The 21451-nt window shown below is 43.9% G+C and overlaps 2 protein-coding genes, 1 long non-coding RNA gene and 1 pseudogene across 5 annotated transcripts; 2 read left to right on the forward strand and 2 right to left on the reverse strand.

Annotated features, from left to right (window-relative positions):
- Positions 1 to 5629: 5629 nt before the first annotated feature.
- On the reverse strand, positions 5630 to 9185 carry LOC120689553. 2 transcript variants are annotated; one of them, XM_039971853.1, is made up of 4 exons: positions 8848 to 9185; positions 6759 to 8160; positions 6494 to 6612; positions 5630 to 6396 (listed from the first exon to the last, which is right to left on the reverse strand). In XM_039971853.1, the coding sequence occupies exons 2-4, from the start codon at positions 8143 to 8145 to the stop codon at positions 5980 to 5982; spliced, it is 1923 nt and encodes a 640-aa protein (XP_039827787.1). In that variant the 5' UTR covers positions 8146 to 8160; positions 8848 to 9185; the 3' UTR covers positions 5630 to 5979. The 2 variants fall into 2 exon arrangements, with proteins under 2 accessions (XP_039827787.1, XP_039827786.1); XM_039971852.1 differs by having other exon boundaries at positions 8828 to 9185.
- On the forward strand, positions 6561 to 7049 carry LOC120689558. The gene is made up of 2 exons (XR_005681317.1): positions 6561 to 6702; positions 6784 to 7049. It is a non-coding gene; the product is annotated as an uncharacterized LOC120689558 (long non-coding RNA).
- A 4842-nt stretch (positions 9186 to 14027) lies between the features above and the next one.
- LOC120689554 lies at positions 14028 to 18682 on the forward strand (annotated as a pseudogene). The gene is made up of 10 exons (XR_005681316.1): positions 14028 to 14400; positions 15091 to 15155; positions 15476 to 15572; positions 15672 to 15800; positions 16156 to 16264; positions 16347 to 16491; positions 16763 to 16805; positions 17305 to 17478; positions 17624 to 17731; positions 18175 to 18682. The product of XR_005681316.1 is annotated as a ribosomal RNA small subunit methyltransferase I-like (transcript).
- Positions 18683 to 20057: 1375 nt separating this feature from the next.
- On the reverse strand, positions 20058 to 21160 carry LOC120689556 (probable glutathione S-transferase BZ2). Its single transcript, XM_039971855.1, has 2 exons — positions 20690 to 21160; positions 20058 to 20574 (listed from the first exon to the last, which is right to left on the reverse strand). Exons 1-2 carry the CDS (start codon positions 21050 to 21052, stop codon positions 20188 to 20190), a joined length of 750 nt encoding a protein of 249 aa, XP_039827789.1. The 5' UTR covers positions 21053 to 21160; the 3' UTR covers positions 20058 to 20187.
- Between the last annotated feature and the right edge of the window lie 291 nt (positions 21161 to 21451).

The raw sequence follows: 21451 nt of genomic DNA on the forward strand, positions 1-21451 counted from the left end.
ATCACTTTGCCCTTGCTTTGTATTCCAAAGATATAAGGACTCAAATAAAGTCGAGTAGGAACAAGAGCAAACACGCTCGAATCGGATCAGCATCCTATTGCTCTAAGATAAGCAAGCGCTTTATCGCCATAATCTAGTACATGCCCAGGCATAAAAGTACTAATGGCTGTACTCGATGACCAAGGATATTTGATCCCTACGCTCATCATACCAAATATATGTGCCAACAGCTCAAAGAATTACGACCAAGTACAAAGCAAACATTAATCTGTACATGTCAAAATTCGTTTGTGGCACAGATGGCCAAATCGTATCAGGCATATAGCATGGCATCACATCAAACATTAATAAGTTCAAGATTCCTCTCTAGGCCGTCGACAATCCTATCGGCTACTGGCTTGATATCCCCCAAGAACTCGGCAAACTTATCTTCATCACAATCAGGACTCATGCCATCTCCCAGGGGGGCCAAGTTTGCTTGGGGCCAGTAGGACTTCACCAACCCGAGTACATGAGACACATACTGTCGGGTGGCGTCGAGAGATACTTCATGATGCCCTGTGGAGTTCTTTGCAGACGCTCCAGCAGGGTCAGCGGCGTTCCAGCATCTTCCTCGGAAGTCTCCACCATGTTGACAACCGCTTGAGCAGCTGCATTCAGCTCATCAAGTTCTTGTTGCAAAAGAGATTTTGAGTCAGCCAGATCCTTGATCTGCTGCATCATCTCAACAAGCTGGGCGTCGAAGTCTTTCATCATCTTTCGCAGCTTTTCTATCTCATATGTGTTCCGGTGCATAAGAAGCTTTAAGTCAGTTACCAGATCCTCTTGAATGGCTCACGACTTTTTGAGTTCTGCGTGTACATAACAAATTGAATAAGTGCTGGATGCAGCAAGGAAAGCCACTCGACTACTCGATAAAAGCTAAGTAGCTCATCTCTCTGCTTCTTAGAACACTCCTTATGCTTCTCCTTCTGAGACTTAACTTTCTCCTCGAGAGCTCCCTTCACCTCCGAGAGCTTGGCCACTTGTTCCCGCAGGAGGTGAACTTCTTGGCTTTCTCGGAGCTTGACTTTCTCCTACTCCGCCACGTCCTGAACAACAGACAAGAGTTAGCAGCCAACTACTCGATCTATAAAGATAAGTACTCGAACATGACACTACTGACCGCTATGATCAAGGTGATTCGAAATAAACGAGTACCAACACTAGAAGAATAACAGAATGCTTGCAAATGTCAAGGATGATCAAGAGAAATCATCTTCGAGCATTTAAATGAATGGCCCAAAGATGTCAAATTACCATTGATCAATAGCAAAAAACATCATTGTCCGGATAAGATGGGATGGACATTGAACCACGAATAGGATATGGTCTGCTGAATACTATAAGGAAAGGTATATCAAGAAAATCAGTCACAGGTCTCATCTAAGGTTAACATCCTTATTTTGACTCTCAGAAATAATAAGATCAGCCAGACGATTTCATCCTCCAAAAATACAGACCCTACCCTATTAAATTTGTACTCTACACTCCATTTACTTGTTCAAGGAGATAGATTTGTTTTGGTAGGCTCACCTATTCTCACGCTTCCTTAACTGAATAAGGTTCGAATTGCAGATAATAAGATGTCCACAAGTGTAAAGAAAATTACCCGAAAGTGATAATAAAAACACAACAATCCAATGAGATGATATGATGCATGTATGATCTATACGTCCTCATCAAAATATTTTTTTTTGCCAATCAAACTATGACAATATACGAAGAATATTCGGTGGCACAATACGTACTCTCCCTATATATACTAGCCATTTTCTATGAATGGTTCCTACGGAATCGGGGTTAGTATACCTGCAGAAAAACCACTATATATATATATATATATTCACGACTAATAAATGGCCAGGAGTTAGTTGATATCATATTTACAGTCACCTGACATAGCCTACACTATATAGGGCTTACGAGCTAATCTTCCCTAATTCCTTAAGCGCTAAGTAACATATTTGTCTCAAACACGTTTTTAGTTTTGAAATCACCAAAAATAATCATGCTAGTACCCTCCCCGGTGCATTTCAGCTCTGATACCAGCTGTGACAGAACCGCCAAGTTAAACCGATTAATTAAGCGTAATGGCCGTCATTTTAACACATCAGGTGCATCAGCTTAATTAAACATAACTTAACAGCATGTTTCCAACCCACGGCCCGATCGAAACATCACCAGTAGTCTCGCATAACGGCGAGCGCAGACGGTATCAGCATTATACAATTTTATAAATTTACAAAATACATAACAACATAAATATTTACAAAGACAACTTTAAATTTAGAATTTACATAAAATAAATGATAGGAGCCGGAGATAATATAACTTAAGAGAAGGAAGTTTGACTGAGAAATAATAAAATAAAACGACAACTATGAAAACGTGAGGATGTCACATCGAGCCCACCGATATCAATTCTGGTTAGTTTCTATACCTGAAATAGGGTAAACAACAAACTTTGAGCAACTAATACTCAGCAAGACTTACCCGACTATGGGTATACTTTGCCCACTATCTAGACATGCAAGGCTTTTAGCTGCTGGGTTTGTTTTGCCAAAAAGCATCTAAGAGTAAATCCTTTCGTTCAGTATTTTAGCCAAATTAACTATGAGAAGCTATTTGTCTATGGTTTGAATATCTACAACAATCAGTGTGAAAAACAATTGATTATATAACATCAACCTCTATTATCTCATTTCCTTTCAATTCTTTACTACGATGCGACGCGATGACCGAGGTGCTCATGTCCGAGAGTGACTGACGGTGAATCGATCCAATTTAACCTTGCAAGATGGACCTAACCAACACGGCACGTATTAGCCCCATCGGACTATACGAATCAACCATTCCTCTTCCCGCCTCGAACTACAGGACCGCCCCACCATCATATGGTCAGCCGAGCCCCACAGAGACCACCAAAAGTAAATACATGCATCCCTATTTCTCTGCGACCACTCGACTACCCCAGGAGGTGAGTTGAAGTCCTGTACTTTCGAAAAGAGGCAGTACTAGACTTACCGGTTTCGACTATCTCCTACTTTTGATATGCGGTTAGTACAATTCAAACTCGATCAGCAGGGCCAACAATGGTACGGTCCTTAATTGACATAGACGGGGCTAGACACCCAGGAACCATGTCATGTTGCCGTACCTACATCTCATCACCTTTTCCCCGTCCGGACTCCAATTTCCTTCATTCTATATTGCATTCCATATCTCATATACTGAAATATAAAGACATTGAGATCTCACGAGTAACAAGAAGTTACTCGACTTCTATCATATTGCTCGCGAGTGACAGGAAATCACTCGACTTCTACCGAGACCTAGTAAGCATAGAAGTGCTATCGACCTACACATACTAGTATAAGACCAAGGGAACCTAGGGATCATGCAACTAAGGTTCCAAATAATTCCTAAAAATGTAATGCACAAGTAATAAACATATAGTAATTCATAATTTAGAATAGTAGGTTATGCACCGGGGCTTGCCTGGGGTAACACTAAGTCAGTGTTAATGCTATCAAGGTCTTGGGCCCTTCCGATCTTGGGCCGGGTCTTCACGAGTTTCTTCCCAATCATGCTTCAGCTTCGCCGATCCTGGGCTTCACGATCCATTCGTAGATGATGCTCTCACCACGGATTCTATATGAATGCATATGAAATGCTGATCAATGCAACGGACACTTTAAATCATACAAGACAATTATTGATCGAGTATAAATGCTAACAATTTACCCAACTTATTACACCTACCAGCCCTAGTACTATCGGTCAGACCAGTTTGCCCAATCGGTCAGACCGGTTCATACTCCGGTCAGACCGGCATGGTCGAGTCATGTCCTAGGTTTATAGTTCGAAAACTACAACTACGAAATTTCTTCCTTGATTATTCTCGGACTCTAGGTGAATTTAAAGAAGAAATACACTAGCATGGAAATAATCGATTAACACACTATATGACCTAGCATGAACTCTAGCAACATGTTTCTAATATAAGCTAACTAACTTCAACTTGAGCAAAATAAATTCACCAAAGTAGATCATGAGTACATTCTAGTGATGAACAAAATCTAATATGATATAGCTACTGGTACAGTGTTCTAACTTAATTTACAAAATTCTTCTCAAATATAAACTATTCCTTAACTCATAGATATACTAGCATATGGAGAAACCAACTAACATATCGAACTACATTTTCTGGATATGAACCTTTATAGTGGACTACACATGCCTAAATTAAACTATTGCCAAAATTTCATAATTCTTGGACTAATAAATTTGCAGAAACTAATTAAATAAGCCTAAAACACAACCTAAATTTTAACAGGGAAAAACATCGTTTCACAAGAATTAATATTTTTCCCCTGGAGATTTAGATCTAAACATTCAAACAATACTGATTTTGTATTTTTAGGATTTTTTCTTAATTTATTAGGCAATCTACAAGTTTTCGTCAAAAGATCGGTTATTACAACCGGTTAGACCGGTTCTAGTCGGCGACGCGGCGAGCAGCTTCCCGGCACGAGGGAAGAGGCTGGGGAGGATGAGGAGCTCACCATGAACCCATTTTGGGGGTTTATTTGGGCGGAGGACAACCGGAGAGGCGGATCGACGGCGGAGCAAAGCTTCGAACTACCTCCCATGGTGGCTGGTGGGGCTGGGGCGATTCTTGCCGGGAAGGAACTAGACTGGAGGCTGGGGAAGGTGGAGGAGCTGGGGAAGATGCTCGCGCAAGGAATCGAGCCGCGACAGTCTGGGTTGGCCGGAGCGGTGATAGCAGGGGCTCTGCTCAAGCTCTAGCACGAGCGGGAGGAAGAAGAATGAAGCTGGAAGGGAAAGGAGAACACGGGGCCGGGGAAAAAGAGATAATGTCGGAGTTAATGGCTGTGTACCGGCTGTCGCAGAGGCCGGCGCGTGGCTACGGCGCCGTTCGCCGGCGTTGATGTCCGACGCGCGGCGCGCCGCGATCAGTGCGGCCGCTACTGGTCTGGCCAGCCGGTTCATACCGGTCCGGACTGACCCAACCCAAATTTAGACAATATTTGTTCAAATTTTTGGGAATTTGAATTTCTATTTTTACTTACAAAATCATAGTGTTCTAAAAGAGAACTAATCATCACATGCGTTGGAAGTACTTGGAAATTTTAGTTGATGGTTTTACTCATGCAAGTTTAATGCTAATGATCTTGTTAATTACATAGTTAATCTTAATTACAAGGGATTAACACCTGGGGTGTTACAGTACATCACCAAGATGATGTGTGGATAGTGGACCTAGTGAGTGGACAGAGTCCAAACAAGCAATCTGGACCCGAGTGTCAGTTCAAAAAGGCTAGAGAGATGTATAAACATGTGTCCATTCCCTTCCAAATCATTCTGCTTTTGCAAGCCCCACAAGCTCATGTTTGAAACAGGTAAGCAATGGACAGACAGCACGCTCAAGAAATGCAAACATCATAACGTAGATAAGAAAAGGCAAAAAGAAAAAGAAAAAAGGAAAAGATGCTGACAGGCGTCATGCCATAAAAAAGGTCCATTCTGACCCAAATGAAAAGAATTGGTAAGAAATGGTGAAGTGAGACACCAACTAGGCAACAAACAGGCAAGCCAAATGTTTGTCCTCAGAGCAGCAAAGAAAATCACACTACATGCTAGATAGTAGCATAATCGCATTGCAATCAACCAAGGTGCTCAAGGCAACATAGCAATACCATAGTAGCATAGATATTAACTAAACAAGGTGCTCAAGGGTAACATAGCAGTACCACAGCAGCAATGATGTCAACCAAGGTTCTCAAAGGCAACATAACCAACATCCAGCAAAAGTACCATACTACTACCGTAACACCCCAGGGCCCTCCAAGACACATGAGACTCTTGTCAGTTCAGATATCATTGGAAGCACAAGGATCGCCCCCAGGGCCCTCAGTTGTCGCTTAGCCCATCACTATCATCACTAGGTGTAGGTGGATCCTGTGGGCCATAGTCATCTTCAACATCTTCATCGTCAACCACAAAAGAGTTATCCTCCTCAGTGTCTGAACCTGTCTCATTAGTCAACCCAGAATAAATTGTAGGACGGTAGTGGTCCTCAAGCGTGAATGATCCACCAGTCACATCTTCAACAAGCTGCCAAGCAAGTCTATCCCTGTTATAGAGCTGTGCAGCGTGCATACCAACCCATTCATGGTCAAACTCATAGCCTTCAAGGATCAAAGGTTCATAGTTGCTTCCTTCTGTCCGCTGCCTTTCCAACCTATCTGCCATCATGAGGTTCTCTCGAAGGTAAGCCCTATCCTCCAGCCTCTTGCGGTCTAACAGTTTCATAGTTACAGTATGGATCTGAAATGTATAGACAGAGAAAAGGAAGTCAGTGAACTTCTCTTCCTAACGGGCAAAGACATCTATGCCTATTTGCTGTTGATGGTTGGTTACTTACGCAGTCAAACATAGTCCAATTACGGTCGTAGCCAGATGCTGCACAGTAAAGACCAAAAATACGCCAAGCAAACCTTTGGAGCTCTGTAGCAGACCCACCATAAGCACTCCACCAATCATCTAAAATGTAAGGCACATTAACAATTTTATAAAGCTTGCAAGGAAAGATAACATTGGAGTTGAAAAAGATAGAAAGCTGTACCATTTCAGGTAAGCTAAAAAAGAATGGGAAATTTAAAATTGAATACAAGTAGAAGTTTACTTACATGGGCTCTTTTTCTTCCGTTGCAGGGTTGATATTTTCTTCCCAAAGCTACTTTCAGTGCTCTCATATTGATCAGCTTGGTCACTCACCTTGGTGATCAATTTGTCATTATCAACAACCATTTTTTCAATCACATCATTGAACATCGCCCGTAGACTAGAAGCATAAGCAGGATCATTAACTTTGATGTCAAAAAATTTGTTTGGATTCAGGAACAATGCAGCCCCATATAGTTTTTGCTCCATTTGGTCTGACCAACGCAGCTCAATAATATCAATCAGTTGCTTGAATAGTCCTGGATTGCCCGAAAAAGAGTTGCTGATTTTCTTCTTAGCACGAGCGAGACCAGCAAAAACCTCTGGCATTGCTGGTCTCTCAGCCCTGTAGACCATCCTCAGCAGAGCAAGAAGTGGTTCTGATGCTTTTATGCAATCTTCAACCCCGTTCCAAAATGCGGTAGACAATACAATTTCACACACATTTCTGCCTGCCTGTGTGCTTGACAACTTAGACCTACTCCAATCCTCGTTAGTGAATAGACACTTCATTGCATCTCTATGCTTGTGCATCCTTTCCAAAGTGAGGAAGGATGTGCAATATCGAGTGGTTGCAGGTGCCACAAGATCGTTCACGCCCATCTTCTCGCACATTGCACAGAGAAATTTCGGATGCCTGTATACGAAAGTGGTGAGATGCCTGGCCTGTTGAATATGCTTCTTGAACTGTTCCAACCTCCCAATGTCCTTCAACATAAGGTCCAAGCACTGGAAAGCACAGGGGGTCCAAAATAGTGTGGGAATTCTGTCCATTAGAATCCTGCACGCCTCCTTAAGGTTATGGCTGTTATCAGTGACGACCTGAACAACTTTGTCCCTACCAATGCCCTCAATCCTTTCCTCTATCAAACCTGCCAGCAAATCTGGATGATCCGATGCATAGGTAGCATCAGCAGATCCCAAGAAGAAAATCCCCTCCACGCTACCGACCATGAAACGGAACAAGTGAAGGTTCCTCCTAGGATGGATCCAGGAATCCACCATGAGCGTGCAACCATGCCACTCCCAGGCCTTCTCATGCTTCTGCCTCCGTTCAGCCACCCTGTTCATCGCCTTCTCGAAGAGACGCCCATCCATCTCCTCCTTACTAGGAGGTACAAAGTTAGGTCCAAATTGCCGAACGGCCTCCAGCATAATGTCAAAGTTTATATTGTCGATGACACTGGGAGGTAGGTCATTTTCTTGCAGGAACTTGGACATTAGCTTGGTGAACTTAGCATCCAGTTTCTTTTTCTCCTCCGAGAGCTCGGGCTGAACAAAGCCAGGGGCGCGCCTCTCCCGAACAACCTCCTCGGGAGTCTTCCGAAACATATCCAGCGAAGTTTGCTTCATCTGGCGCTGCTTCCTCTGGTCAGTGCACAAGGTATGAAAATGGGTAAGCACTCAATAGTAACGAATCTTGAGTAAAGATACATAGATGAAATCAGTTGGTACCAAGAATCCATCCATGCATAGATTAATTAATAGAGTAAATCTCGTGCCCCGATAAACTATTCAGTTGCTAAAATGTACTGTAGGGAGCAATCAGCTAACTACTGATGCAGATCTTATTCTGTGTTGTCAGCAGCTGAATGTGACAAGCTAACCCGTGCCCATTCTTTGGTTTCGAGAGGGGGGGGGGGGCGCAAACCCTACTTCCCTTCCCTCCTAATGCCCCTACTTCTTTCACCAATGTGGTGTGCATGACGGATGTACAGATGCAGTGCAGAATCAATATAATCTTGTAGATGGATGAATGCATCTGCTTGCTAAAAAAAATCCATGTAAAGGTTCAATCTTGCGCACACAAAAACGAGTTTGCCTGGTAAATAAACAAATAAACAATCGATACGCAAAATCAATCCCGTGCCGCAAAAAAAAAAGGAATTTCCTGGCTACAACCATGGGATAAACCCGTTGGTTCCCCACGACGACTCGGCAAGACCAAGCGAAATCGCTCCCTCCCTCGCGCACTAAGGGGAGAGAGAGAGAGAGAGAGAGAGAGAGAGAGAGAGAGAGAGAGACGGGTGCGAACCTGGAGAAGCAGCTGGCTACCTGGGGGGGCAGCGGCGACTAGGGTTCGCAATCTTTGTGCGGAATGGGATGCGGAGGTGGAGGGGGAGTGGATGGAGCGATTGATATCCGAGAGGCATGGAATGGCGGGGTGGAGTGATGAAGGCGGCCGACGCCTCGGAACCCCCCCAAATGGCGCCGGGGCGCCGCGCGCCTAATTCCTCTGGTGCGGCGGTAACAAGCGGGCCTTCGGAGACTGACTGCATGGGCCCACGAGCTCGCGGACAGTGGCCCCACAGGTCGGTGGCTAGGAAGGTTTGGTTCACATTTGCAGCCAGCGTGTGCATTGATGTGTTACACAATCGGAAGTTCGGAACACACAAGTAGCGGTAGACCCTAGATTTTCACAGGCAAGAAAAAAAAACATATTTTATTAACCTCAACAATTCACTTTTTCCATTTTATCATATTTAAATCAATGTTAGCCTATACGCTAAACACTAAACAGTGGGCCACCTATCGTTTAGCTCTTTATTCGGGCTACAGAGCCATTTAAACGAGTTAAACGGTCATTAAACAAGCTAAACGGCTAATTAAACAGACATGGCTGGCCACCGTTAAACAGACTAAACAGCCGTGTAGGCAAACAGTGATTTAAATTATGTCAATCTACGCCCAAATAAATACAGACTCAAATGGCTGCTCAACTCGATCTGAGCACTCAAATCATGGATCAATTGTTGCGTGATCAATCTACTTTGGCCAAACAATTGGACACTACAAGAAAGACAGTGTCAAATCTCGTCCAGCAGTTTGCTTCTATGACACAACCTCCATCAGGGCGCCCACGGTTCTCTTCTACTGATCCATCGGGTTCTGGTGAGCTACCACCTTCCCATTCCGCTGCTGCTGTCCCTCGATTTGGTGGTGATCATACCTCTTCTTCTCGTACTGCTATTCCAAAGATGTCTTTTCCTAAATTCATTGGTGCTAACCCTACAATTTGGAGAGTAAATGCTTGGATTACTTTCATATCTTCAATATACCTGAAACTCTCTGGGCTCCTACTGCTGCAATGAATATGGATGATAATGCTGCTAAATGGTTGCAAGTACATAAACTGAAGCATGGCTTAGGAACTTGACCTGAATTCATTGCTTCTTTGGAAAACCAATTTGGGGCTTATGAATATCGTGATGCTATACATGAGCTGATAGGTTTGGAGCAGGAGGATTCATTGGAAGAATATATTACCACTTTCACTGACTTATAGTATCAGGTTTATATGCATAATTTGGGATTGGATGAAGTTTTCTTTGCCACCCAATTTGTGAAAGATTTGAAAATGGAGCTTCGTGCTGGGGTTCAATCTCAAGCACCTGACACTGTTAAAAGGGTCGTGATGCTTGCTAAAGTTCAGCAACAGTTACAGAAAAGTAAAAAGTTTGCTAAGTCCAAATCCTACATTGCTTTCAAACCTCCAATGGTTGTGTCTAAAACTGATAGCAGATCTTCTTCCTCCGTTAGTTCCTTATAGAAGGAACAACAGCTCAGAGACTACCATAAAGCTAATGGTCTGTGCATGTACTATGGGGATAAGCTTGATAAAGTCCATGCCACTACTTGTACCAAACGACCAAAGGTCTAGGTTCATGCTTTGGCCATCAATGATTTGGATCAAACTTTGTCTGAAGAGGTCCTTACCCATTTGGCAGTGAAAGATTCTTTACTGGAGGAATTTGAGCAGCTTTCTCTCAATGCCCTGGCCGGTACTGCTTGTGGTGAGGTCCTGCAAATTAGGGCCACCATTAAGAACAAGGTGATGTTGATCTTGTTGGATAGTGGCAGCAGTCACAGTTTTGTTAACTCCTCATTTTTTACCACTGTGGGCTTTCAACCAGTACCTGCCCCCTCCAGACAAGTTAAACTAGCCAATGGTCAGATCTTAGTGACTGATCAAGTTGTTCCTCAAATGGAATTGTGGTGTCAAGGCAATACTCTATGTATTGATATGCAAGCGTTGGACTTAGGTGCTTATGATGCAATTTTGGGATATAACCGGCTCAAGAAGCATAGCCCTATGACTTGTGATTGGGAGCACCAGACTGTGACATTCATGGAGCAGGACAAGCTGATTACTCTATAGGGAGTGCCTCCAGCACCTTTGTCCTTGTCTGCAGTCCAAGCTGACAGTTTTGTGAAAATGGCATAAAGGGAATGATGTTTGGGCTTTGGCCATGGTTGACTTTGAGGATCATTCTTCTTCTTTTTCACCAGAGCTTCAGTCTTTGCTGCAAGAATTTGCTGATGTGTTTGCTAAACCCTCTGCCTTACCCCCTCAGAGAGTGCATGACCACACCATACCTCTTTTGCCCAATACAACCCCGGTTAATTCTAGACCTTACAGATACTCTCCTGCCCATAAAGATGAGATTGAACACCAGGTCAAAGAATTACTTGCTGCCGGCCTTATTACTCATAGCACAAGTCCATTTTCTTCCCCAGTCCTTTTGGTGCAGGAGAAAGATGGCAGTTGGAGATTCTGTGTTGACTATAGAAAACTTAATGATCTTACAGCCAAAAATAGATTTCCTTAGATTTCATTTGCCTATCATTGAAGAAATCCTTGATGAACTTCATGGAGCTAAGTATTTCACAAAGTTGGATATGACTGTTGATTATTATCAGATCAGAATGATGGAGACTGATGAATATAATACAGCCTTTAAAACCCATCATGGACACTTTCAGTTTAGAGTAATGCCATTTGGACTTACTAATGCACCAGCTACTTTCCAATACACTGTGAATAGGATTTTGCAACCTTTTCTCAGGAAGTTTGTTTTGGTATTCTTGGATGATATCTTGATCTCCAGTCCCACTTTGGCTGCCCATATTCAACATTTAAGGGATGTGTTGTTACAGTTACAGCAGCATCACTTTTATCTGAAAAAGAGTAAATGCTCTTTTGCTCTATCCCACATTGATTATTTGGGGCATGGCATTTCTTCTGATGGAGTAGCAACATATTCCAGCAAATTTAGTGCTATGCTCAATTGGCCTACACCTACTACTGTGACTGAACTCAGGGGTTTCTTGGGTCTTACAGGTTACTATCGAAGATTTGTCAAACATTATGGTATATTGGCTAAACCTCTGACTAACTTACTGAAGAAGAAACTGTTTCAGTGGGATCAAGCTGCTGACACGGCATTTCAACAATTGAAAACAGTCATGACACAGACAACTGTTATGGCTCTACCCAATTTTGACATTCCTTTTGTGGTGGAAACAAATACTTGTGCCACTAGAGTGGGTGCTGTGCTTATGCAACAAGACAGACCCATTGCTTTTCTGAGCAAAGCCTTAGGTCCATATCATCAACATTTATCCATCTATGAGGAGTTTTAGCTTTGATCATGGCTATTGAAAAGTGGAGGTCGTATCTACAAAGACATGAATTTGTTATCAGGACAGATCACAAAAGCTTGTCTGATCTCTCTGAACAAAATTTACAATTTGATCTCCAATGAAAAGCTATGACACAGCTGATGGGGTTCCAGTTTAAAGTGGTGTAAAGGAAAGGTAAAGGAAATCTTGCTGTAGATGCACTATCCAGGGTGGGTCATCTGTTTGCCATCCAAGCTGTCTCTCATACCACACCTGTTTGGCTTCAAGAAGTTCTTAATTCTTATCATACTGATCCTGAAACTCAAAGATTGCTCCAAACCCTGGCTTTACACTCCCCTAATGATCAAGGTTACTCATTGGATAAGGGGCTGATCAGATACAAAGGTCATGTTTGGCTGGCCAACAACCAGCATTGAGGACCAAAGTGATGCCTCTCTCCACTCCAGTCCTATTGGAGGTCATTCAGGCATTCAATCCACATATTACGAGATCAAGAGCTTGTTTCATTGGAAAGGTCTCCGTAAGGCAGTTGATGACTTAGTGAAACAGTGTGTTGTTTGTCAGCAAGCAAAACATGAGCACACTCCTCCTGCAGGTCTCTTGCAACCTCTCCCTATTCCTGTTGTTGCTTGGCAGGACATTTCCCTGGATTTCATGGAAGGCCTGCCTTTATCTGGCCAATGCAATGTGATCCTAGTGGTCGTGGATCGATTCACCAAGTATGCTCATTTTATCCCTCTAAAACATTCATTTACAGCTCATCAAGTGGCCATTAGTCTGCTGGACACAGTGATCAAACTCCATGGTATTCCATCTTCCATCGTCTCTGATCGTGATAGGATATTCCTCAGTACTGTGTAGCAGCAAATTTTCACTAAATTAGGCACCATGCTGCTTCATAGCACAGCCTATCACCCTCAAATAGATGGTCAGACGGAACGGATCAATCAATGTCTGGAAATGTATCTGCGATGTGCAATTCATCAAACTCCCACACAGTGGAAGCAATGGCTCCCTTTGGCTCAACTATGGTACAATTCTTGTCTTCATACTTCCTTGGGTTGTTCACCTTTTCATGCTCTGTATGGTCACAAACCCAATTTGGGAGTCCTGTCATCTTCAGTTTTATCTACGGCTGATTCTGATCCTTCAGTGGCTGAGATTTTGCAAGCTCGGGTGCAACACACCGCCATGTTGAGAGAACAGTTAGCTATTGGCCAGAACAGAATGACATTGCAGGCTGATCGTCACTGTACTGATGGTGTGTTCCAAGTGGGTGAGCAAGTCTTGCTGAAATTGCAGCCATATGCTCAGCAATCTGTGGTTAATCGTCCCTACCCTAAACTTGTATTCAAATTCTTTGGTCCTTTCACTATTCTGGCTCGAATTGGTCCGGCTGCTTATAAGCTTGACCTTCCAGAGGACAGCCGTATTCACAGTGCGTTCCAGTTGAAGACTTTTTTGCCTGACTCGGACATCTCTAAACTTGTTGATCTCAGCTCGGTGTCCACTAAACCTGAAGCTATTTTGGACCGTCGTCTGGTCAAGAAAGACAGTACTCCGCAAGTGTTGATCGAGTGGAGCAAGTTTCCTATCGCTGCGGCCACTTGGGAGGACCTCTATGTCCTGAAGGAGCTCTTTCCAGCCGCTGCTTGGGGACAAGTATATGCCGACCGATGTAACAGAACTGGCATGAACTCATTTATTATTATTAGAAAAGAAACTACGAACGGAAGAGGACAATCTGCCCTCGTTTCCAGGCTGAATTCTCGATCTCGCTGTGTTCTACTCATGTCTCGATCTCTCGCTGTGTTCTACTCATGTCTCGATCTCTCGGAGGCCTGGGGTGGTTACACTGGCTGTCTGCTGTGAGCCCCTGATGATAACTAAAGGCCATTTGGGCCGTCAGGATCGAATCCAACGGTGCCTGCTGCTCATGCCATCTCCCCCCTCCATCCTCTCGCTAGAGTTACGGCAAGGCAACGCGGCGGCGCTCCGCCTCCCTCCCGCTCCGCGCGCCGCCACCTCCCATGGCGTCGCTGCTCCGCCTCCAGGCCTTCGCTCCAGCCCTAAACGTCCCCCACCACCGTTGCTTCCTCTCCCCGCTCCACCTCGCCTCCGCGGCCGCGGCTCCGCTCGCTCGCCGCCTCCACCAGCTCGCCGGAGCCGCCATCCTCGGAACCGGTGATCCCCTCTCCCAACCCCAGCGATGCCTAGTTATGTGTACCGATGTTTTTTTGGTAGCTCCTGTAGGAGTGGGTGCCAGTAGTGTGGACTTGTGGTTTTCATGTGCAGCTCGGTGTCTCGATGCGGCTACAACTTTTTGCTAATTGCAGGACTCTAAATCTTTTTTTTAAAAAAAACTGCGCATGCATTATGCAGTTACGATTTCAAAGCGAAGCAGATTTGTTTTATGACATGTTATAGGTGGCGAAATTTGGATTTGATGTTCTTGCTAGTGTTTGTGTGACCCAATTATGATATTTTTGTTCAAGTGACATTTTAATAATAAAAATGCAATGGATCTCCTTGTAAAAAAATGTATTTATCCTTGATTACATCTGGAACGTAATAAGTTAAAGGATTTTTTTTCTATGTAGCCTTATGGCTCAATCAATGAGTTTAGTAGATTTTTCACCAGAAACTGGACGTGTATGAGTTCTGTGCATGGCTGCAGCAATGCTATCTCAAAATTGGATTAACTAGTTTGGGAAATGTTCGAGATGTAAAAAAGAACGAGTAAGGCTACCCATTGCCACCTCTCCTTTTTTGTCATTCCAGGCATCAGCTCGCTTCACAGTGATATAAGCATGTCTGATTTCATTATTCATTGCTTGTTTGTGATACCTTGTGGTGCTTCATTTTAATCTGCAGAATCTAGAGTCAGGTCTGTACCTTGTCGCAACGCCAATTGGAAACCTTGAAGATATCACCCTGCGGTATATTTGCCTCAGCTGCTACTCCTTTAATACTGCCTCAGTTGTCAGTTCCTAATGATTTTGCACATGGAAAAGATTTGAGTAGATGTGCTTATGCACTTGACATTATTGTAAAGTCAGGTTTGTATCTTCAATATGAGGAGGCCATAAATATCTTGATAGTTATTTTTGTGTATAGATCTCATGTTATCCCCATTAAGAAATACACAATGGCTTGCATGTTTTAACTAGGAGCTACATGCCATATATTAGAATCACTGTGTTATTCATCATTTCCTGAAACAAACTACTGAAATTAATCTTTGTAATTCTTCCTTCAGGGCACTGCGTGTCCTTAAATGTGCTAATGTGATATTATCTGAAGACACAAGGCATTCTGGAAAGCTGCTTCAGCACTATAACATCAAAACACCTCTTGTGAGTCAATCACATTATTAGCTTTCATGTCTGAATTATGAGTAGTCGCGTATTTGATATGAAACAATCAGCTTAAATCTTTAAACTCTACACTTGCAGCTTAGCTTCCATAAGTTCAATGAGCGTGAGAGAGAGCCCAGTATCTTAAGGAGGCTTCACGAAGGTGAAGCAGTTGCATTGATAAGTGATGCCGGTACTCCAGGCATTAGTGACCCTGGCATGGAATTGGTAAGTAGATTAACCTCAATTAATTTTGGAAGTTGCATCTTGCATGTGAGTATTCAGTACAAGAAGCATACAATAGCTATCTCATTACCAGGTATCTCATCATGTGAACCTGAACTTGCTATCCACTCATCATGTGAAGAAGCAAACAATAGCTATCTCATTAGCTGTGTTTCCCTGGAGTGAAGCATTGTAACTGAATTTGCTATCATTTTTTTGGGAATATGAACCTGCTATCAGGCAGTTGAGAGGACAATGTACATTTATTTTTAATAAACGGCACCAACTTCTTACTTTCTAACTCTACGGTTTCTCCTAAATTGTTGAGATTTTAAGCATAGCGTACTATTATTCACAGGCTAGACTATGTGCAGCTGAGAAAATTCCTGTCGTTCCCATTCCTGGGCCTTCTGCTGCAATTGCTGCTCTTTCTGCGTCGGGTTTGCCATCTAATGAATTCACATTTGGTAAAATATGCTGATACTGTATTCAGATTATTTATCAATTGTAATAAAAAAACCAGGAGTCAGCCCTAATTTTTAATTTTAGTTGGGTTTTTACCAAAGCATGCTCGGTCAAGAAGAGATAGGCTTGAGATATCTGCCTGTGAAGCTGCTACACAAATATTCTATGTTCCTCCCCATGGCATTCATCAATTTCTTGTTGATGCTGCTGCATCTTTTGGCGATTCAAGGTAACAGACACTAAGTTGCTCCTGCATGCCATTTCATGATTTAGAAATTCCATTTCTTAGAAATTAGCGTAGGGAAATCATGGTATGTGCACTCCTGTGTGTCAATGTATTATGCGACATTCATTTTTTTTATAGGAGACATTTGGTGTTGCAGTCATTAATCACTGTATGAGCAGATCACTACAAAAATATTAGAATTCTTGTGCTTTTTTTGTCAAACCTTCTATCACATATGTTTATTTTTCTTGCTCTCATTTGTTTTGATATACAGGTCATGTGTTATTGCAAGGGAGATAACAAAATTACATGAAGAGGTAACCTTCCAGTTCTTTATTCTGTATGTAATTGTCCATCCCTTTTACCTTTCCCTCATTGTCTGTTGGTCATATAATATTATGTAATTGTCCATCCCTTTTACCTTTCCCTCATTGTCTGTTGGTCATATACTCTTCGAAAATATTTTATCTGGTAGTTACACATACCCTTTTCCCTGCAGAGAAGTATTTTGGTTTGTAGTGCTGCAGTTTTGTGAGCCACATTCTGATCAGATGTTACTTAGCACGCTTGGTACTGACTGATGAAAAATTGGAAACAAGAACATGTTCAGCATCTTTTACATATTTATTGGCATCCAGTTGGAACCCCCCACCCCCTTTTTCCCATCTGAATGCTGGGCTATTAGTGATCTTTGCATTTAATGCATTATTTTTTATGCAGGGAATAGTGTGCAAATGCAGTCCACATTCATTCCAATCCTTCTAATTTTTTATGTTCCCCCCATATGTAGTACTGAACTTAGCATATCATTTGCAGTTCTGGCGTGGAACTCTAGGTGAAGCAAATGAGGCCTTTGCAACTCGACAGCCTAAGGGAGAAATCACAGTGCTCATAGAGGGGCAGTTAATTTCAGTTGATGAAACTCCATCAGAGGATTTCCTTGAGCATGAACTAAGAGAATTGATGGCAAAGGGACATACCCTTTCAGCAGTACATATTCAACTCAATTCGTTACTACACTTTGAAGCTTTTAAGCACGTTGTCAGAATTTAAGTTTTAACTGCAGAGATGATACCCTACCTGAAAAAGGGCTACTTCATATTGTTTTAAATGTACTGCTGGTTTCCAATTATAGGCGGTGAAATTGGTCACTGAAGCTACATCAGCAAAGAAGAAAGATGTTTATGCTCTTGCATTGAGGTTGTTTGGAAAATGAGTGAAGTGCAACTTTTGATCGTATCTGGTAATTGAAATAATTTATATGTACTGGCATATCATTTGACTATGTAGAGTAGCAGAATTACGTTAAGAAGATCCTTTGTATAGTTTTTAAGCATGCTGTGGATAGCTTATTCACATGTCCCCTTACAACCTTTCATCATCTTAGTAATTTGGAAGAAGAAAAGGGATCCAAGCATCTCTTTGATAATAAGATGAAAGTAAATCTTGTTGATTTAACTAACTGTGAGTTGGACAATACAGTAAGTATCATTAGCTAAAATAGTAACAAAATCCCAGTCTTGTAGTCTTGTGTTAATGGTGTTGCCATCTATAATTTCAGACAAACTTTGTTTGATTCGCATTAAAACTTAAGCTGATTAAGCTGATTTGGGTACAATATCCTCTTCCGTGGGCTGTTAGTACTGGAAGAATTACTAAAGTGGCTGAATGCTCCATGTATTTCAGAATGAGGTGGACAGCATTTTTCCTCTTACCAAAGCCAGAGGTGGTGTCCATGTAACTCCGTCCTTCCAGAAGCCATCTTTCATCCTCAACACTGTAAAAGAGTGAGAGTGACCATGAACTGTCAGACCCTGTGCAGCTGCAACGAACTTAGTCTGGCTTGCATGTCACGTCTTGTGCAAAGCCGCAGGTTCACCACTGCTGGAACACCCCAACACCATCGTCCCATAAACACTGTGACTAGCTGTAAGAATGAATACATGCCATGATTGTCAGCTAGGCTAGGTTTGTTTAGTTGTTAGAACGAATTCATGCCATGATTGTCAGCTAGGTTAGGTTTCACACTTTTACTGCTGTGGTTCTCAGGTAAAAGGTTCCATTCATTTGGCTGTACTGTATTGGTCGTGGACATGGCATTCTCAGCCTGATGGTTCAACTCACCCAATCGTTAATGAGATGTATAGACTTTTCTATCTGAACATAAGAACATTAATTGGTAGTTAGCCCTAAATCAGTTATATTCAGTTGTAGTTCTTAATCCCATTATGCAAATGTATGGAACTATTAGGACCAGCCCTTTTACTATTAGAGTAGCACTGTCGTAGAATTTTGTCATTTCCCGACCTTGGAAACCAGGTTACATGCTCTGCTTGTAACTGCCAATGTTACTCATAAGATGCACGTTGTACTTTGAGCAACTTCATGGCAGGAAAGGAAGGGCATGTTTACTGATCAGTCAAGAGCAGGACCGGTATTTCCTGAATGATCTGTAGCTTAATCTAAGAGGTAGGTGCCGATATACAGTGCACGGAGTGCATTTTCCTTGTGGTAGAATCTGTCCAAACATATTCGTATCCTATAGACTCGATACAGGTTCTTGCATTGGTGTGAATCGTAAGAGGCTAAGAATTAGGAGCTTCAGTCTCTTGAAGGTGCTCATTGGGTGAGTGTGTGGTAGATATGCAGTCATGTTTGGTTTGATGCCACACTACATGCTCAACAGGTACCATCATGATAGCTTAGCATCTCTTGACCGGCTCAGGAAGTCTGCACCAATAACATGCTATATCACCTCGGGCAAAAGAATTAAGAGGGAGACCATTTCAGATTAAAATGTTAATTGTGCTTTTTTTTGTGCTCATGCTGCTGGAACTGAACTGATAGAGTGGCTTAAATCCGGTCTATCTCAGACTAGCACACAAAGCAGACAAAGGTGATGAATTATTTTTTTCCTCTTTACTATCAGCAGCCACAGACGGAATCATGCATCACCGTCCTTTAAACCATCTTTCAAACTCACCGGTATACAAGTTAGGAAAAAACAGTGTTTCCTACTCTGTCGCTTTATGATGGCCAGGCCAACATAATGAATGAGCTGTTATATGTAATAAACTTAATTTGTCGAAAGTTTATTACTAACTGAAATGTATCCAAATCAGTGATATATAATGGAATTGTCGTGATTAGGAGTTCAGTATTAATAGTGGCAGTGTTGCCAAACTTGTCTCTGTTTGCTGTGTATGAGAAACATTGAAGTTTGAACATAAGCACTAGGGTGAATCTGATCTTGAGGAGCAACAAGGCCTTAGGCCTGAGATCTGCTTGAGTCTGAAACTACAAATGTGGTTCGCACACTCATCTGAAGCAGGCACAAAGGCTACAGATCTGCATTCTGATGCATGCAGTTAGAATGATGATAGGATGATAAATATGTTTGAAATTTTTGCTGGATCCACACTCAGTCATTCGTAATAAAGTCACGTCTACCAAACCTTCAGGATTTTTAACCATCTAGTATAATTTGTCCACCAAACCAAGAAATAGCATGTGTAATGTTTTGTTTACAAATCATTACAAGCATCTATCTGTCGGCTTTCTTGCAAACAAATCTGTAAATATATGCATCGACAAGTTTATTATTTGCAGCGAAGGTAGCAGAACAAAGTGCGCGCACAGATACGACAGAGAGAAAATCAAACAAGCAGAGAGGTGTTACACAAACACAGACAGACAATATCATTTGGAGACATCAATATCGACCCCGAACTTTGCCTGGAGGAACCTCGTGAAGCGCAGCACCTTGTCCGTGTCCGGCAGGACGCGCCTGGCGGCGGGGTGCGCGGCGAAGCGGCGGCTCCACCCGTCCAGCAGCGGCGTGGCGGACGCGTCGATGAGGGAGAGCCCGTGGAGGCGCTCGCAGGCCCTGAGCGCCGGCAGGAAGCAGCCGAGCGCCAGGTCCAGGAGCCCCGGCGCCGCGTCGCGCCCGGAGAAGAAAGCCGCGCCGCCGCTGCGGTCCCTGAACGCCTCCTCCAGGAGCCGCAGCGCCGCGCGGGTGTCGGCGGCCGCCTGCGCGCGGGCGGCCGGGGTCGGGCCCAGGGAGACGGCGTCCAGCGCCGGCCAAAACTGCCAAGAGCGCGACATGCCGATGCCGTAGCCGTTAGCCTCCGGCGAAACATACAAGCGCCGCCGCCGAACATGCATTGGCGAACGAGCTCGAAATCGGCCGACGCATGGTTACCTTGTCGTCGATGTAGGCGGTCCAGAAGCGGTGCATGGCGCGCTCGTAGGGGTCCTCCGGCAGGAGGGGGCAGTCCTCGCCGTCGGCGCCGCCACCGCAGCTGGTGGCCCGCGCGACGTCTTCGACGTACTGGACGATGACGGCGGACTCGCAGATGGCGCGGCCGTCGGGGAGGAGCAGGACGGGGATCTTGCCGTAGACGGGGTTGGCGGCGAGGAGCCTGGCGCTCTTGGCGGGCCCGAGCGGCTCGTCCAGGAGCTCGTGCGCCACGCCCCGCAGCTCCAGCGCCAGCCGCGCCCGCGCCGTGAACGGGCTCACCTCCCCGCCCAGCACCCTCACCGCCGCCGCCGTCCCGGCCGTCATCGGCGACGGCCGACTCGGACGATGGATGGGGAGGTCGCTAGCTGCAGGCCGGCCGGCTAGTCCCGACGCGATCGAGAGCTTGCTTGGTTGCCTCTGTTCGGCCACGACAGCAATTTAAGCAAGCGGCTGGGCAGAGTGGCGAGTCGTGTCCGCGTCATTGACCGGCCGGTGTGTAGTTTGTGGGGGTCGTCGGGCTCGTCAGCTCGTGCGGGTTGGTGCGAGCTAATTCATGTTGGTAGCTGCGTCGTCCAAGTCCGGCTCGCGCGCGTGCTTCGAGTTTGATCGACCTCAACCGCGCGTGCGCGTAACTAGCTTGGTACACGGTGTTTGGTTCCACGAAATAAATTTTAGTTCACATCACTAACTAGTTAGAAGTATTAAATATAAATTAATTATATA

Source organism: Panicum virgatum, chromosome 9N (assembly GCF_016808335.1).
Source record: "Panicum virgatum strain AP13 chromosome 9N, P.virgatum_v5, whole genome shotgun sequence".
In the NCBI taxonomy this organism is placed as follows: domain Eukaryota; kingdom Viridiplantae; phylum Streptophyta; class Magnoliopsida; order Poales; family Poaceae; genus Panicum; species Panicum virgatum.

Bases quoted from the DNA above. Each gene is read 5' to 3' on its own strand.
- LOC120689553 (XM_039971853.1), bottom strand. From the start codon at position 8,145: ATGAAGCAAACTTCGCTGGATATGTTTCGGAAGACTCCCGAGGAGGTT. The intron at 6,613-6,758 runs GTAAGTAAACTT...CTTACATTTTAG, and splicing joins ACGGAAGAAAAAGAGCCCAT to ATGATTGGTGGAGTGCTTAT. The intron at 6,397-6,493 runs GTAAGTAACCAA...TATACATTTCAG, and splicing joins ATTGGACTATGTTTGACTGC to ATCCATACTGTAACTATGAA.
- LOC120689556 (XM_039971855.1), bottom strand. From the start codon at position 21,052: ATGACGGCCGGGACGGCGGCGGCGGTGAGGGTGCTGGGCGGGGAGGTG. The intron at 20,575-20,689 runs GTAACCATGCGT...CGCTCTTGGCAG, and splicing joins CCGCCTACATCGACGACAAG to TTTTGGCCGGCGCTGGACGC.